Source organism: Genypterus blacodes, unplaced genomic scaffold (assembly GCF_046128005.1).
Source record: "Genypterus blacodes isolate CSIRO-AG114 ecotype Tasmania unplaced genomic scaffold, CSIRO-AGI_Gbla_v1 ptg000012l_1, whole genome shotgun sequence".
Taxonomy (NCBI): domain Eukaryota; kingdom Metazoa; phylum Chordata; class Actinopteri; order Ophidiiformes; family Ophidiidae; genus Genypterus; species Genypterus blacodes.
In genome coordinates, this window is record NW_027466826.1 from 5080287 (window position 1) to 5100000 (window position 19714).

At 39.9% G+C, this 19714-nt stretch overlaps 1 protein-coding gene across 1 annotated transcript in view; it reads right to left on the bottom strand.

The window, feature by feature from the left end:
* Window positions 1–19714, bottom strand: part of adgrb3 (adhesion G protein-coupled receptor B3) — a 101587-nt gene that overhangs the window by 18982 nt on the left and 62891 nt on the right. The window contains exons 11-18 of the mRNA XM_076161932.1: window positions 18730–18838; window positions 14508–14638; window positions 13455–13549; window positions 11709–11811; window positions 11114–11157; window positions 2102–2228; window positions 1079–1182; window positions 758–860 (exon numbers count right to left, since the gene is read on the bottom strand). Of these exons, the coding sequence (XP_076018047.1) occupies window positions 758–860; window positions 1079–1182; window positions 2102–2228; window positions 11114–11157; window positions 11709–11811; window positions 13455–13549; window positions 14508–14638; window positions 18730–18838 (816 nt within the window). The remainder of the gene's footprint in view (window positions 1–757; window positions 861–1078; window positions 1183–2101; window positions 2229–11113; window positions 11158–11708; window positions 11812–13454; window positions 13550–14507; window positions 14639–18729; window positions 18839–19714) is intronic.

Sequence of the window (19714 nt, forward strand, 5' to 3'; positions counted from 1 at the left end):
CCAACTTTAAGCTTCATGTTATTGCAACTAATACAGGATTTCCTTTCAGAATTGCAGTGCATTGCAGTGATTTCAGCCATTAGTCTGTGACTGACCTGCACAGACATGTCTTCCTATGTGCGTCACAGATCCTCTCTACTCCTACACACTCTCATATACTGGAGAATCTACCAAACAATGTTTACAATTGCCCTGCCACTTGTTTGAACTACGTCATTAAAAATGAGTTTTTCATCTCAAAGACTCTCATTCTTTCAGTTTCCTTCTCGCGTCTCATTATCAATTCAACATCGTCACCTAAATGACTCCGTCTCAAATTTAGCAGACAATGGATCACCTGTGTGATGGGTCAGAGTCAAAGCAAAGGAGATGCTCATCTTATAGAGGCATTACAAAGTCTTAATGCTCCATTTTGAATGAAAAATTCCCCAAAAACAAAACGAGTCATTTGTATGCAAGTTGCTGCAATGAAACTGTTAAATACTTGTTTCTCAAACTAAATGACAAACACAATATCTGGCAATAAGCCTGTGGCGTCAAAAGCAAATCCTTCCTTAGATAAGAACACTGTGGTCTCAAGTAAATCTGTCCAAAATACCCTGAATGCAGATGGAAAAGGAGAATATGTTGAAATAAAAGCCTACATTTTCCAATGCCTAAGCTTGTCTAAGCTGTCTTTTACATGAACAATTCCATTAAAAAGCTCTATTTAAACATACTGATATGCAGAATAAACAGTAACATAAATGACACTTACCACATTATGGGTCTGTGTTTGCCCAACAAGGATCAATATGTTTGAGCAGATGATGGATAAGCAGAAGTTAAGGAGGATGATTGACCGTTCAGATCGAATATATCTAAAGAAAAGGAGGAGAAATAGATTATTTAAACAATTTTCTCATTGATATTCTAATCCTCTATTGCTAATAGGTCATAGGTGGGTAATAGTCTTGCTATTGAAGTCAAAGTATGAACTGTATTAGACAAGGGCAATGTTAGAAAATGTAAACATGTCATACATATCATCAACACAAGCGTGAAACTATTGTTATCTTCAATTAAAGTTTACATTTACCTCCATAGAACAGCATAGATTACAGCCAATGTGATCAAGGCGAGGCAAGATAGACCACAGCCAACAATCAGTGTCACAGATGGGACCCCTGAGTACTCCATGGTCTGTGGAGGAGACAGGAGGAAGACAAAACCAGTCAGTGGGAGGCTGGATGTGGTTCATGCAGGACAGTAAATCTTTAAGATTGCCTGGAGAGGAAACAAGCTCAAAACAAGCACCCCCAATCTGAAGATCTCAATATTCCACAATGGGGGTTTCTTAATATGCTGTGAGGTTTGAAGTTGTGTGTGTGGGCTAGAAGGTTAGATCCAGTAGATGTCAAAACTTTACATCCGCTTCTTCAGAAAATAATGAAGACATGGAGCTCACACTCGGATGCACTCGGTTTTTTGACCTCATCTATTTTGTCCTGTGACATTTCAAATCATTCAAGCTGTGGCTGTGGGCTGACAAACTTAAGATATCCTTTACATTAAACACAAAATAATGACATCTGCATCAAAAGCTGATTAATATTAGAGATTCCAGGTTTTGGTTAGTGGATGATTGAGGCCTTACAGTCGAGACGCTCCACTGATGCAGCAAGGCCACAGTCTAACCATGATCTCTGTGTTAATTACTTCCAACACCTCAGATCTGTTAGTTGACGTTTCCCACGCCAACATGGCTCAGTAATCTTTACAACAAACACCATTTTTCTAACTTTGTAATGCATGTTTGGTAAATGTTCATCACAACATCCTTCATCTTCAGGGTTTTTGCATTTGATTAATGAGCAGACAGTGACACACACACACATGCATCAGCATGCACACACCCTCCCTGTGCACGCGCACACAGTTATCTCAATCTATGTGAAAACTAGAAAACACACACATACACGCACACAATGGTAAACAATAACGATTTAATGTGATTTCGGTTAATAGATTCGATTGACATGCGTGCACAGAGGTAGTTAGCATTGCTCGTCAAATTAGCCTCTAGCACCCACAGTGAATAACAAATCAATAGCCTACTTACTATTTCTCTTGGTTGCCGAGCCAAAATGGCGAAGGTAGATACACGATCACATAAGCATTTTGTATGGGATGCATCTGTGAGCAACGTTTTACATCCTTTCGAGGACCAGGCTCCCCAAGAATCGTTCCTGCAACAAGAAGAAGGAGGCAGCAGAGGCAATTAGACGCTTCATTCCAGCGGTGACACGACTTTCCCCGGGACTTATCGACATCGCACCGGATCTGATTTCCCGTTTCATTATTTGTGTTTTCAGGACGGAGAACTCCCAGAAACCTTTTTTTATCGATCCTTAAGGTTTAAAATAGATATATAAAAATAAATAAATGAAGAATAATAACAACAGCGGGCGGATACGTTGACTTGGGGGGGCTGGCGAGGCTTTTTGAAAACAGCCTCTTCCGCCCGAGCAAACACCGAGACACGGAGAGACGCGGAGGAGGGGGAGGACGAGGAGCTGTCCAAGCCCACCGGTGCTGATCTGATTGATTCGCTCTCTACGTAGATTCAAAAACAGCAACAAATGATATCCAAATGACTATCAATCCGCCATCTCGCTTATCGACAACAGTGCGCTCATATTTACCTGTATTCCCCCTCTGCGTGAGAGTCTTTTCGTCTTTGGGTTTTTCGCGAGCGAATTATTATTTCCCCTTTTTTCTTTCCTTTCTCTCTCTTTCTCTCCCTTTTTCAGCTTGATTTTTGTGCCATCCACCGTTTAATTAGTAGCTTTTGGATGCTTCCTTAGGGGGATTTTCACCCTGGAAACGGTGGACAGCATCAGATTGATACTCTGTTCCTCTCTGCTGGCGTGAGAGGGGGAGGCTGATACAGTGGAGGAAAGAAATGGATGCTATCTGGTGTGTGTGTGTTGTTTGTTTGGATCGTTGTGAACGGACCGAACGGGAGGAAAAGGCGATGTCTTTGCTTTGAATAGGAAGATTATTTTTCACGTATGTACGAGGCTGATCGGTGCCAAAGCGCTTTTTACAAATATCACTGCAGAAGTCATTCCACCCCGCGGAAGCAGAGCGAATGGTAGCAGCCAGTCTCGCCCCCCACCCCCGCCTCCTTCTCCTCCTCCTCCTCCCTCCCTCCCTCCCCTTCACACCACTAGTAGGTGAAATGAAAGGAGCGCGTCTCTTCCATTTGTCATTCGCCCCCACTCATCTCCAATCCACGGGAAGAATATCCCCTGATTGATTACGTGTCCAATATGGAAACTTTACTGATACAGCTATACAGGAATGATTGGTACAATATTTGCCACACACACGCACACAGGCACACACGCACACTTACCCTGATATTAATAATCTTCTCACATACACACACTCCAGCACACACCTGTTGTTGCCATTTGTCACCTGCAGCATCTATACTCTTACTCTTACCATGACAAAAGGTGCAACTAGAAGCACATTAATAGCCAATACGGCACATGTACTGTATACTGTTGCACAACCCTGCCAAGTTGCTTCTGCTGTGTGAGGCAAATCCCACTTTGTCATTTGATCAATAAGGCAGCGATATTTATTATTCCTGGAAGTGACTTTGGAACCAAGTGGAAATTTCCCACTAGGACTCATCAGCGCTCTGTCTCTGCCTACAGTAATGCAACAAATGAAAGACCCTTCACTTTGCTCTTTCTCATCTCCTTTCGGCCTAATTGGGGTTTTTGGAGTGACTGTTTTGTGCAAATAACTGAGTGACATTGGTGAAATCTTGTCCTCCACATAGAAAATTCCTAACTGCTTATTAAATGTGACTCCGTCCTCTAATTTAGCTTTGTCAAACTTAAAGGGGCTTCATTTATCAAAACTAGGAACGAATTAATTAACCTAGATAAATCTCAAAACTTTTTTTTTTTTTACAATGAAGATTTCATCTTTAGAATATTAAAAAAAAGCAAAGGGTAATATATAAAACTGCTCCCTGAAGGCTGTAGCTCTTGGGAGAGTGCTGGAGCCCCGAATTGTGTCTGAAAATGTTACCAGAACACACAACATAGGTGGGTATTAGTCAGAAACATAACAGAAAAAGACAATAGTGCCGATAGACAAAATGGGGGCCAGGAGCACTGCAATGGTGGCAAACTCTTTCCGTTGTTTGATGTCATTCCTGTATGGTAGAAGGGTTTGTTTAAAGCACTGCTGGCCAACCAACCGGCACCAAATCCTTCATATGGCAGCCCATTTTGTCCCTTTGAAGGAGGCGCAGTGGCATTCTTAAAACCCTTCAGCCACATTCAGAGGAAAATTGATAGCGAGCATGTGGGATCCGTCCTCCTCCTCAGTAACACTGGGATGAAGCTGGCACGCCCCCAGTGACGCCTCGGCTCACACCAGTAGATCTGTTTCTAAGGTTTGATTTGTTTGAGAAGCTGACAGAAGAACATCCCTTTATCTTACTTTATATCCCCCACTTTTGATGTGTTGTCTGACCTTATTGGGACACAATGTCCACAAGGGTGTAACAGGGTGGATGTCAGTCACAGTGAGACTGAAGAAATGCAATCCATCATACCTTTTGTTGACCATTACCCACCCCTGCTACCATGTTTTGACAAGCTGGTGTCAGAACCTCCCAGAAATGAAATTTGCGATAGAATTTATGTTGCAGTGCAGTTGGATGGATGCGGATGATGTCGTGGTGGAAGATAAGTGACCTTAACCTCTTCTGCATGTCATGCATGCTGAGGTGAAGGTCGTTTAGGGTCTCTTCCTTGCTAAACTTTGACAGGTGGATTTTATGATCAACCCTATAATTCATCCTGACATGCTGTCAATCCATGACGCAAGTAGTGAATCTCTCTCTCATCTTGATCATATAACAAACTTGAAAATTGAACAACTGCAGTTTTGTCACCTCCAGAATTTCTTCTTCCAGAGACTTCATGGTAATAGTGTTGGTATATCAAGCTGCTTGAACATACCCATGTGTTTTACCATATATGTCCCAGTAAAAGGAGGTTAAACATCCAAAAACGTCTTTAAATTTCATCCATGTCCATGTCAGAATAGCCAAACACTGCGGCAAGAGCCTTGAGAAAGCCTCAGGCGATGCACTGCAGGCAATGTTCTGAAGCCTTGGAGGCCAGACACATAGTGACAGGAGTTTGGAGGTAATGCAGGGAAATTGTTGGATCCCTTGATATAAGTGTATTAATATCAGAAAGACACACTGCACATGTTAATGGAATGATCGAGCAAAGTGAAATGAGTGCGTACCTCTCTACATAGTGAAGGCAGTTTAAGCTAATTAGTCGCCCATAGGAAATGAATCTGGAAAACAAGTTAAGAGAAGTTGCCATTTGGTTTTGCATTCAAAGGACACAAGGTGATAAAAGGTAATGTGTGGCTCTGCAGGTGCAAATAAAGTGATGCTGTCATGGGGCTGGTAATTTTCTATTTTGCCTAGAATGATTCCCTTTGGTAGGCCTTTGTTGTGTTTTCTATAATTGCATCCAACGTGAAACATCTGGTGTCAGTTCAGTTCAGTTAAGATTTTGATTGTACTGTTTTCTTCTTGTGGTCCACTTGTTGCAAGTTCATCATTTATTCAGATAAGAGACAATAGCTGAACCCTGCGCTCTCTCTCTCTCTCTCTCTCTCTCTCTCTCTCTCTCTCTCGCTCCCCCTCTCTCTCTCTCTCTCAAGTAAATCAATGGTTGAGCATGCAGCACTGATGAGTCATCACAGCACAATGGCACTGTGGCACATAACCTGCAAAAACTATTGTATGTACTTTAGCACCACTTCTGGCTATACATTTGAACCCCACCACACACACACACACACACACACACACACACGCATGCAAGCGAGCAAACACAGCTATACCTCCAACTGTCAACTAATGCATGGTTAGCGTCCTCATCCGTCCGTCCATCAGTCTTTGCCAGAGCTAAGGTTACAATTACTGTAAACACCACCCACATTGTCACTGCTGTGCAGCTGAGCTCTTTTTATATCGACGCCATCTCAAAGTGTCTCAAAGTGGCTTGGGAACATTCGCCGACATGGAAAAGTTAGTAAAGTATTGTACTGAGCAAACATTGTCATCAAATAATGGGATTTTGGCTTCGAATAGATTTCTATGTAATGCAAAGTGATGACAAAATCAAACATACATTTATCTGAAAGACAGGGTTTTATAAGTGCAATAAAATGCTGAAAGGGGTATTTACTGGTAAGTACCCTCAAGCTGTCAGAGTACAGACACATTACAAGAGTGACAATACACACTCTATGTCTCACACAGCAAACTCAGATCAGACACATACTAGATGTTGTATTTGTGGACTGCAGGGGTTTTTAATCTAACCTATGAGAGTGATGTCGTTTGGTCAGCATATCCCATCTATATTTCCTACCTTGGACACTCCAGTAAAGTAGTGGAAGAAGCAATGGTGCTACTGGCAGAGGATCAGATTTCTGTACCATAAAACCTCTCCTGTATAATATCTCGGTGTCTAGCTCAGCATTCTTTTTGTTAATGAACAAAGCATACTTAAGGGAATGCAAAGTCCATCCTGTTTAGACCTTTGAGTGCATAAATCTAAAAAAGGAAAAGCCATTCTTTGTCACATAGTAATGAATGTTCTTATGTATTGGTCTGATAATTAATTAAGAAGTTGTACAGTCAAATTGGGACACCATGGCTTGAGTCTCTGACAATTATGGATAACTAATAATGTGATTAATAGGAAAGAAGCAGATTTTCCTGATTTTGTAGAACTTACTTGGTGAACCTGATCAAAACTGGCTTGACCACCACAGCTTTTCACAGCCATTACATTTGTTTTTAAAGAGTTATTAATGCTAGAGATAGTACCAAAAATGCTTGTAGACTTGCGACCTATTCTTATTATTAAAATCAGCAAAATTATTATCATCTGAATGATATTAATGATGCCTCCTCTGTTCCGCAAATGCTAGAAGTCAATAATGGCCCGTGTGAATCGTGTTTCTTTCCTTGCTGAATTATTTAACATTAACATGTTAAAGTACAGAATGTCCTATAACTATAAAATATAAAAACATGCAATTCATTCTTCAGTAAACAAAAATGTTAACAGCTTGGTCACATGTGTTAACAAGCTGCTTTGTGATATAATTTATTACAGGTACAGGCCTTTGTAATTCAAATAAAAACCAGCCAATGCATTTTATGGTCTGCAAGCACTGTGTAAATATTTCAATTTGCTCAAGCAGAAACTGTGACTGTAAAGGTAAAACACTTCATTTAATGCTCTGAGCAGTGTCATTTCATATTTCACATGGAAATGAGACGTGTATGATACATATTTCTTACTGTTTACAGTGTCTATAGACTGGAATGTACAGCTGAATCTTATAGTATGGTGCTTCTATAATCTATGAACTTGCTTAAATGATTTAGAAAGGAAACTTAAAGATAACATGAAGTCAATGATTTAAATAAATGTAAACAAATTTTTGCGGATGTTCCTTTTGTTGTCCAGTGGCCTATAAATGTGACCCCCATAATGTTGTAACCCACTAGATATGGATCAATATTTGGATCTTGGCTAAATTGCACTTGTTGATGGTATATCCTTGGAATTAGATGTGTGATTTGTTTCCATTAAAACTCATAATCAATTCATAATTGATTGAAATATCAGGCATTGGATTGGTTAACTACTACAATATAATGATAAATAACCTCTATCAACTATATTTAAGCATTTAAAGACCACCTCAACTGTGTGAGGTGCAGTGGATGGTGATGTGTGTAACAAGACTGCTGTCGTTTTAGTCTACAAATTTGGTAAGAGGGGAGATGTTGATGTTGTGTAGATTAAATTCCAGCTAAATATTAGTTTATGGAATACTACAGGGAAATCATCACTTCATTGTGTATTTCATACTTTCCCTTGGCACAGAGGTGAGATATTGGTAATTCCAGGCTTGTTTGACAGCAGATAATATTGACATTTGAAAGAAGTTTAATAAAAGTCCAACCAGTTCACTCTGGGAGCTGCAGAGTTTTCAGAACGTAATTGAAAAAAAGATATTGGCACTCTGGATTCTTAAACATTTTGCTTCATTTGGGGTTCAACTGTAAGTGACTTTTTCCTCTATCATCACTATTTATCTTACTTATTTTATTATTCTGTTGACATTTGGGTATTCACAGAGCAAACTGCGCAGATTAAACTGCAGTGTTCTGGGTTACAGAAACACACGGTGCTATAAAAAGTCAACCAGACCTCGAGGTTATGCGACACCTGCCAAATTCATTTTGACAACTGATGTCTGGTTTTGCTTGCCAAGAATTAAGTGAAGAAGCTTGGGAGCAAATTAGCGTGCCAAGGCTATTTTTCTGCACTTGATACTAGTAATTTGTTTCATCTTAATCCAGTCTTCTTCTTTAATTCAGTCATCTTCCAGTCTTCTGCTTTTGTCAATTAATCTTTCATCAATCAATTGCATTTGATACTCGCACCCAAATGAATACATCAAGTAATTGTTTAGTTAGGTAGTTCATCTTGGTTTACACGACACGACATTGTAAGAATCTTTCAGAATTCAGTGAAAGATTTTTTAGATATTTCTCATTGAAAACATTTTAATTTTACTGCAAAATTGTTCATGTTTTGGGAATTAATGAAAATGAATCTCTTCCTAGAATCAATGCTTTACATTCTATTGTAAGAATTTCTTATCATAATTTCTTTGCTCTGATTAATAAAAGCGACCAAAATTTCTAATCATTTTTACTAAAAAAAAAACAGAAATGTGCCATGGTGCATATTTGGAACAACGACAATGTGCCTGAAGTGGGTACACTACTCTTCTCTTTTCTCCTCAATTCTTTGTCCTGCCCTATGCTTTCTCACAGACTTCTCTCCATACTGGACATAAATTCAGTTACTGATTGCCAGTATGAAATGCATGTAACCTCACCTGGGTCAGTTAATATTTCCCCTGTCCAGTTTGATGGTCAATGTCATCAACTCCCGGCCTTCAGCTCGACTCCAAAATGACGAGAATATGAGAGTCATGTAATCAATAAGTGATGCTCTACACAACCACCAGAACATAGGGTCACTTGAGGCTTTTAAAATTGTGTCTCCTTTTATAGAATGAAAACATACTAGATTGTGAACAAAATAAATACCTAATAGTATTATTTATTAACTGTAGCAACCAAGTAAGTGACATTTTAGTTGATTGTTTGCCAATACACATGCTGGCATTTATTTCTATCCTATTCCAAATATGTTTTAATATAAGATTGATAGTTGCTGAAAGTCAAGCAGCAGAGATTCACATGGTTCTGATGTCTTGCTTTCGGTTAGTCCACACTTGCTGCTACATGTGCTACCAAACTGAGTCAGTCAGTAGATCCAGCAGCCCAGAGGACACAGCTCCCCACTTGTGAACATTTTAATTCTGCACATTGTTACACTGAGCACCCACATTTGGTTTTGAACCACCATGGCTGACAGATGGTGCATTACCCCTTCAATGAGTCCTCAGTGACTGCTATTGTATAATAGCACTAGCCAACTGTTTGAGAAGCACATGATAATCATAGCAAAGAGTCATTGTGTGCTGCTCTGATTAAAACGACTGTAGATCAGAGGGAAAACGTTGATAATAAAGCACTCACTTTGTGAAAGTCAAAGAAGGGAATACAGCAGAGTTGTCCCAGTTGTAGCTTTGCTGTTCAAAAATAGAGCAGTCGCCCTCGAATACCATATAGAGGACAGAGCAAGCACAATTTACATGCATTCAAAGGAAATAAATAAATAACTGGATGTTGTGTCCACAGCTGCTGTGAGATACCAAATTAAAAGTCAAAACAAAGATTGTCTCCAGGACTTGGGCCACCAGCTGTACCTACATTGCTTACAAGTGGAAATTAAAGTGCAGTATCTTGTATCTACGGGCTGTCATAACATGCTACTCAGTAATGTTTTCCAGTGGGTACTGATCCAAAAAGAACAAACAACAAGAAAACCATTAAATCTTACATTTTACAATCAAACATTTAGAAATATAATAATTCCGAGATTTTAATAACTCTACTCCACTCTGCTTCCCCTAGGTCTCTAAATAATCATTGCCGTGCCTCTTAGCTCAGGCACATAAAAAAAGAAGTTCACATTCTCCAACTATCAAGTGACAAGAAGATTACATTAGCTAACTGTTAATTGTGCCAATGTGAAAATAATTCCACTTTTAGCAAATTGACATCAAAATCGAATTTGCTTGAACAACACCACAACACAGAAGTCACAGCAGAAGCAAACCAGAGTTAAGAGGGGAAATACTGCCTTACAATTTCATGCCGCTGTAACCAATAGATTCTTCTTTATGAAACACAGTGTTTGACATTAGTTGTCTGTCACCTCACCAAACCTCAGTAAGCAGGAAGAGTGTACGCAGAGCACCATGGGATATGTAGTTTAGAATTGTGATGCAACATGGAATGAAGTCGCTCACATAAGTTGGAGACGAGCTTTGTGGGCTTTTGTGAACTGTCAGCAATAATTTCCAGTACTACAAAGTGTAAATTAGTAAAGTGTGGGTACTATTGTGTCACGCCTCTACAAGCAACCCTCACACGCTGTCAAACACACACAAACACACAAACAGTGGCCAAACACCCGCTCGCTGTCCTTGTACTTGGAGGGTGTATCCATTTCAAATGTGTTACGTGTTGTCATCTACATATCACACAGGTGAAGGGACAATCAAGGGCTTGACCTCCCCGGTGCATTTCTATTGGTTTAAATCTCACATTTTCCAACTTTGATAATGTTCAGTCAGCACATAGTCCCATATTGTATTACACTATTCATGTTATACTGTATGTCCGTCTTTGAATAGGGATGGGTTTTTGCAACTTTCGGGCATATCAAGTCATTTAACCACTAATATATATTACTATTTCAAATAATTAAGTAAGAAAGTCAAACATGCCTGCATAAACAACAAAGGCAACAACAAAAGTGAAGAGTTCATGTGCAGGGCCACTTACATTATGCCGCTATCCCACAGTGCACAGTACGGGTTGAGTGTTCCCTGGAAGACAAAAAGGACATCATATTTACCATCTAAATTATGATGATCGCCCATCATCACCGGCATCATATCATCGTCATTATCATCACCATTATAAATCAACTGAATACAGGTCCTTCTACATAAAATCCCTTGAAAATGTTGAACCATAAAATACACAGTTAGGGAGAGAGAGAGAGGGTGAAAGAGACGGAGAGGGAGAGCGAGAGAGACTTGCATGCACTGCATGTCTCTAAGATGAATAAAAAGGCCTGGATCATAAACAGGATTGCCCTTGTAATTATCAGACTGTGATGCATTCTGCAATACACTCTCTTGACACAGAGTGCTTGCAAATTAATTACTAAGCCAATTAACCACCATTGTACGTTGACTAATGGGACATGATATGTGCTGTGGTCATTATAGAACTATCACTCAACAGACAAAAACTCTTTCCACACAATTAAAAAAGAAAACTGTTATCTTTTTTTGACACAATATACCAGAACTGATATGCTCACATAACCCAGTGCATCTATCTGAGGTCAATAAGTGATCCTGGTGCTTACGTTTGCCAGGTGAGCCAGTTCGATCTCCATGCGGGACTCGGTCGCCTTGGGTTCAGGTCTCACTGTCACAGCGATGACCTTCGAGTTTACAACTGTGTGGTTCCTGGTTTCAAACAGAGACGGACAAAAAAAATAAGTTCTTATCTTTTGGAATGCTCCTTCCAAACACTAGATAGGAAGAATAATTATGGTTATCATAACCTTTTGTTTTCTGTAAAATGTAAATTTGCTGAGTTAATTATATTTTTGCAGTCTAACTTTTATTGCTTTTGCTCAAATTAATTGCACACACACACACACACACACACACACACACACACACACACACACACACACACACACACACACACACACACACACACACACACACACACACACACACACACACACACACACACACACACACACACACACACTCACTCAATAACAGGAGGTCTGCCCCTCGGATGTGAAAGCAACAAAACAATATTTGAAGAAGACTTGTACACAGTAGTATAGATGCCCAGTAGTGATGTTCGGAACAAACAAGGCACAACTAAAAAGTACAAAGAGTACAAGACAAAAGGCTTGCCTGAACCCAACAAGAAGTTCCTGTGAAAGGACGTTTTGCTCATTTTGTATGACTATGACTCGTAAGAAAAACATCACAGTAACGCAGAAAGCTAATAATTGTTGTAGACACCTTCAGATTCTAGTTGGAACCGTCATTTGGTCAACTTCTACTTCTGTGTTTGTAGCATTGTTCTGCTCATTTTGAAAGTATAATTTTCATGTGAGAGTGGGTAAATTGCATTATTGATCCAATTGTCTGTGATTGTCTTGGGCTGCAGTGTAGATGACAGAATGTGTCTTTTCTGGCATTTTTATATGGAAATTATTATCATCAAGTCTCATCTTTGGATCAGACTAATCCGCCTTGTAGTTCTTGGGATAGACAGAGTCAGTGTTCAAGTATGTGCACACCACCACATTTACTCAGTGAGCTGCTGCTCCACTGGCTGCTAGTGTGTCCAGGACCGCGGTCTGAATCAAGGTGTATGTGTGGGTCATTCCCTTACTTTCCCCTGGCACTAATGTCATTCTTGATTAACTACATATTCCATGCATCCATCCATCCATCCACTCTCTATTCCCACTCATCCTGTGCAAGGTCAGGGGGAATTGGAGCAGCATTCTTTGGGTGAGGAGACGGAACACCTTGGACAGGTTGCCAGTCTTTCCCAGAGCTAACACACAGGCACAAAGAAACCCTCTTACATTCACATCTCTGGACAATTTCCAGTTCAGGAATTCACTGGGCAGTGGTGAGGAAACAGAGCATCCCAAGGGAGCTTGTGCAAAAAAAGACCCCAGTTGCCCATGAACCCAGAACCTTTTTGCTGTAAAGTAACAGCGTTACGCACCGATCAACCACACCTCATGACACACAATTGACAAATCCCAGACCTCTAATTCCTCACCATCATATGCTTGCTGTGAAAATGCCTTGTGCTTGTTATCAAGGAGGGCAATTTTGAAAAATTGAATATTATATGTATATATAATATATAATTGAAACAGTGAATAGGATGTAATCTTAAAAATTCGAAGGAAAAGCATGAAATCCGCCACAGAGCATCTCTAAGCTTAGAACTACTATTCTGACTAAAAAATCAACACCCTTGTAGCTTCCAAAAGAAAATCTTTCTCATATTTCCTCCTGCCAGCAGAGTGGAACTCATGTATCAGGAGATGTGCTGCTCTTACTTTGGTGAAGGTAGCATGAGTCCAAGAGTCTTGTAAAGGACTGTTCCCAAAATGAAGACAGGCGATCCCTCCATATCTAAAGAGAAAAATAAAAGCTATAATTAACAGAGAAACTAAACCCCATGATAAGGTCACATTGCTGTAAGTCTCACTGACCCATGAGTTGATAATGAAAAACAAACACGATTGCACTGATTAAAATGAATTCAGATAGCCGAGTAACCTTGGCAAATCGCCATATATAGTAACTTTGATACTTCCCTGTAAAAATGTGAATAATTTCAAGTTGAAGAAAACTTTTAATTAAAATTAAGACTGAGTTAGTATGCTCTGCCAGAGCAGTTATTGCCAATAACACATTCAGAAATACAGGAAGATGTCTGTGTCTTTACTTGATGATAAGTTCTTTTTGCAGCTGATATGCACTCGATTCTGTAAGGGAAGTGCTAAAGTCTCTTTAAGAATCAGCCTCTTGCACAGTCCAGATTAGAGTGGTTGGGCAATGTGGTATAGGTTTCCAAATCAATCCCTTGTTGCGTAATGTTTGATATATTCCAGATAAGACTGATTACATCAATTAACCAAATTGTTTGGCTCTGGTTTGCGATATACAGTGGCGATTGGCTGTGTCTGAAAGCTGATGGAAAATGCTGAGTGGATGAGAAAGTTAATGACCGAACACACACAGGCAAGCAAACCTGCTTTGTTCAATGTCTGGATCCACTATTGCAGTTTGTCAAAAAAGAAACAGGGGGGGTGTTGTAGCATTAAATATTTACAAAAGCTTCCGCAGAAGACTGATGGAATCTATTTGCCCCTACCTAGAATCATTCAGCATTTACAAATGTGTCAAAGTGTTTATTTGGAATTCTTCAATGGTATCTGCGAATGCAGCACTATCCTTTGATTCTGAATTAATCCGCAGGCTACACTCATAGGACAAAACAGCTATGTGAGTAGTGTGCATGTGGCTCTGAGTAGTGAAGGGGGATGAGTTGGGAGTATCTGTGAAATGGATCCGCTACGCTGTCACATACCTGCTGACTGGGAGACAAAGAGGCCCTTTGGGATGACCACTTTATCTTCGGAGTTCCTGGCCCAGTCCACCATGCCTTTACGACCCTTCATTGGGAAGTTGATGTCAGTCATCACAGACACCGCTGGAAGTCTTTGAATGCTGGCCACTGCAGAATTCACATAAACAAGCCGATAAAGACATACTGAGGATCAATATACTGTAGAATGTGCTGCTCCCTGAGGGTGTTTCTCTTCAAAGACCAAATGAATTAACAACCACAAGGTCAGTAATATTTGTTATCAATATGATTAGTTTAGAAACACAGAAATGCTTATTATTATGCCGCTGTAAGTCCGTTAAATACCGATTGCTGCTTAAATGTCCTGTTTCACTACATTCCGCGTAATGGAAGGGAGGAAATCTCCTTAATCGTGCTCCTCTTTCTTTCCCCTCTGAAATAATGACAAGGTAAATTCCCCGGATCAGCTGAAAAGGCCTGAGCGTTATGAGGAGAGGATAAAGCCGGACCGCTCTGGAGCAGGTATCACGACCGGTCACACTCAGGTGGCGCTTCACAAGGGGAATCTAAGGTTAATCCTGCTATTGATGCAAAGGTAGTGTTGTTCCTTGTGCTCTGCCAATAATACAATTTGATACTTGGCAAGATTCCATTCCAGGAGAAATCTGACAGTGAAGGTGTGTGTGTGTGTGTGTGTGTGTGTGTGTGTGTGTGTGTGTGTGTGTGTGTGTGTGGATGATATCAGCAGGCGTGAAATCTCAGAGCACCATTGGACCTGCCAGTTCCAAAGAAGGGGGTTCACAACACCAGATGTTGGGAGCAGCAGCAGCAGCAGCAGCAGTAGCATGTGTGTGTTTGTGGTGTAAGTCATGATCATACTGTGAAGCACAGACGTCCACTAGGAAGACTGCTGGCTAATGCTGCAGGTAAGAGGAGCTTAACACCCAGCTGATGAGCCTTAACGACACAAATCTGGTATGGATTTGGGATTTTGTAGCTTCCAAAAACAGATTAGGGTTATTAAACACATGAACTATGTGACCAGTGCATCTAAATGTGTTTAATACAGAACATTGTTGACAGGAACAATATGAATGAACAATTACTTTCAGCCATTAGATGTGCATTTTATCCATAACTGATCACTACAATCGCTATAAAAGGACATGGACCAGCATCAGAACGGAACAGAAACTTGATGTGTTCCTCCTACATGTAATTCTCTAACGTCTCTCTATTTCCCATTTGCCCTCCAAGTGTTTGCTTTTGAGGAGAGAAAACAAGTTGCCGAAGTGGAGAGCTTTCGCAATCAAGGTTATTTGACTAAAAGTAGGAGGACAGAGGACGATGCATCAGTGACAGCCAGTATTTATCTAGGTGTCAAGAGGGTGCCATAAATTAGTGACAAAATGATGCAGCAATATCTTACTCAGCCAGATGCTCTCCACTTGGCCCCACACCAACGTATCCACAAAACTTTCCATTCCTTTAATCGAAATGGCCACGAGGCCAACAGAGTACTGGGGTATGCGCTAAAATTTAAATATGGCCAGCTACCAGTGTCTCAGCTCCATGTGTGGATGTTAATTAAATGCATAGGAATCGTTGTGTAGTAACAAAATGCTATCAGTAATATCTGTAATGTGTAAATCTGTAATATTTGTCATATACACCTGCAGCAGTGGCCGGATGTAGCTGATTACTGCTAGATCTTCAAATGACTTGCTCACACTACATTGATGTAGATTTCAGATCTCAACTCCAACAAAATATTGGCAAAACATTTTAATTGGTTAACTATGCGGGTCTGTAGTTCAAGACGAGTAGTTTCATTTTTCAAAGCTCAGATATTCTTTCTTTCAATTAGTCATCAATACACCATTCATGTTGTTACCTGATGTTGATAGAACACAAGTTGTTTACAAGATGAAGGCAATGAGATGAGTGAGTCACTAGAGGTTTCCTCAACTTTCTCTGTGCGGAAACTATGACCTTTCCATTTTTCCATTTCATTACATCTCCCACATTCTGTTAGTCAGAGTGGGTTTTGCATTTGGCCCAAAGATTAATTCCACGGCTTCCTAGTTTTATCTACACAGCACCATTTATCAGATGAGTTTTCAATTTCTCACCATTATTATAGATTCCTCAGAGGTACGCTTTCTCATTAGCTGTTGTTTTATTATGAAAATATGCCACAGAAAAGACAAGATGTGTTATCCATCTAAGTTTTGTTGTAATCAGACCAGTGATGGTGCAGAATCTAATGTCTGACATGCTGAGTCTCAAATGACTGGATCTGTGTTTTGGCATTGTGTCTTTAATTTATTTTTAAATGTGCTTTCTGATTGGTTTCAATTCCTTTCACACTTAAAATAATCTCGCACAGACACTTCAACCTCATGTTCATATGGCACACAAATATATGGACATATGGATATCGCCGGTTGTCTGGACAGTAGGAGGATGCGGTCCAATTCACAAGCCAGTTCTTCTCAAAAATGCTCAACATTACATGCGCTTTACACATACAGTATTTTCAGTACAGTATGTGTAAATGTGTAGATGTTTTTACTAGCCTAGTTCTTTCTTGTACCTGTTCCTGTGTTACTGCTGGAGCTCATTGCTGAGACTCACCACACCTCCATATTTCACTGAGTGTTATTATTGTCATATCATGTTTGATAAATGGCTACAGTCCAGTCCATTGCCCCCAGGATTCAATCAGTGGCCAGACAATCATATGGCTTGACTCATGTAATGTGACTTATGCAGCTGATGTTCACATACATCAATGCTACACACACTCCTGCTGCGGGTGTTTTGTATAAATCTGGAGATAACTCTTTAATATCACTTTAGAGTCATTTTCACAGAATAAACTGCATATTGTATATGAAGCAAAGGTCATGAGTTAATGCTTTGTCATGCATAAAGGAGAGGCAGTGGCAATGAGATAGGATGCCTGCCATTAAGCCAAATTGGAATAGAATATTATAAACAGGAAAAAAAAAACACTAAATATTCCCAGAGAGAAGTCATTAATGGTTGGAATTCAGAAAGGCATTCATGCTTTATTTCCAAATGCCCATTACTTAATTGGCCTCTCACACTGGGTCATAATGGTATTTTGATGGGTGCATTCATTGCACCAGGCTTGGTATGCTATTGGGAGCTAGCCATTATTATTATCATGGAAATAATATACCATAAAGAGCCACTGAGTATGAGTGTTTGCTGTAAGTGGGTCAAATGTTAGCTATTGTAAAGAAAGCAGGGGAGATGCCCCACTCCTCCACAGAGATCCTGACAGAGCAGCACATCAGCACATGCTCACATTCACTTGCGTAAATACATCAGCACTGCAGCTCTTTTACGCCATTCCAGTAAAGATACCACTTGTGGTTGAACGAGGAAATTAAATGCCAAAGAGACCTCTGATCATCCAAGAGGCTGCACGACTAAAGCCAAAAGTACAAACAAAGAGGAATCTGGACAACAAACAAGTGGTGCGGAACTAAATGCCTGCAAGAGCACCACAGTTGTATAGAGAATAATTTAACCCTTCAGCTTGTAGGTTCACTTCTGAATGTACAGACAAACCACAAGACTTCGTATCTTGCATAGAACTGACCAAACCATTTTGATTCTGCTTCAATAAAGTGCAGTTTTATGTAAAATACTACTTTAGGGAACGCTCTACTAAACAGTTATTCCTATAAGAAATGCCACTCATATCATGATGTTGAGTTAAAAAGGAAAACATAAATAAATCCAGGTCATATCAATCAAACTACAGTTGATATGACCTGGAAATTTAAATGTATCTGTTTTGTAAAAGTTGCTGTGAATTTCATTTAGCTAGGCCTTTTTAAAGTATAATTGATATGTTTGGAAAGATATGACATTGAATATATTCGGAGACTTCTTTTGATAGTACAGAAGAGCTCTGTGGAGGTTACAACACTATACATACCGTTGAAAGCAAAGTATGCCTTAAGTGTTTTCATGGGAAATTAGCACATTAAGACCACAAGCTCAGTTTTAATTTACATTATTGATCTGCAGTACTTTTACTCCGCTTCCCTCACCACTCGTCATTTATTCCAAATTAACGATGGTGGGGAAACTGACACGAGAAGCATAGCACAGGGATTATGTGTCCATGTCAAGCAGAAATAAATAGTAAAACGAGGCCAGTGGCTGTGGACTGTGAGGAATAGTGAGCTCATTCTTACCCAAGTTTCCAGTCATCAAATAGGCATTGTGGAAATCCTTCATGCCTAATCCAACGATGTGGATGAATTCCTCTATGACCTGCATGAGCTCCACTGCTCCCGGATAGATCTGCACAAGAAGAGAGGGAGAAGGGACACGGTGACTTCAACAATGCTGCCACAACTTCACAAATGCAGCTGTATTTCTTATTACAACAGGGAGGGAAATGTGAGGAGTGTAAGAAATAACAAACATGGAACTAAGGGCATTCAATTTGACTGAATCGGGGTCATCTCAGATACAAATGAGTGGTTGTTACATGATTCTGGTTTTGTCTGTGCAGCTCTATCAACTTGCCCCTTTTCCAAGCATATACTGTATTGTGGTGAGCTTAACTTAACTCTTGCACCTATTAATAGTTTTATATGAAATGAATATAAATTGAAAAAAGGTTGTTGGAGATTATTGCAGTACCTTTGAAAGAATAATTAAAATTGGTTATTAACTTTTTGATTAATCCTGCTAATAAACAAACAGACAAACAAACCAGAAAAAAAGGTGGATGAGAAACAAACCGTCCTCTGAAAAAATTATATATTGTGTATAATATAATATAATATGTTGGGAGGAATCTCGTTATCTTACTTTTTCCAATACAGAACAAATTTATCTTCACAAATTTAAAGTTTGCACACATTGGCGCTAGTTGGCACATTTTAAAAGTCACTGCCAAGGAAACGGAGAACAATGTGAAGAGAGGAATTCAGCACCATGGACAGCTCTGCTAGTCCTGTCAGCACAGCTCACCTTCCAGTCGATACTCCGATGGCACATTAATCCAAAAATCGACCTTCAATGATTGGGCCTCTATCCTGTCCTCAGATCTAGTGGTGGTGGGTCAAATCTAATAAGAGGGCTTTGATTTGGGGGCCACCAGTTGTGCCCTTTAGATTGGATCATGTGTGTCGCACTGATTATAGCTCTGTGATAACTATAAACCTGCAA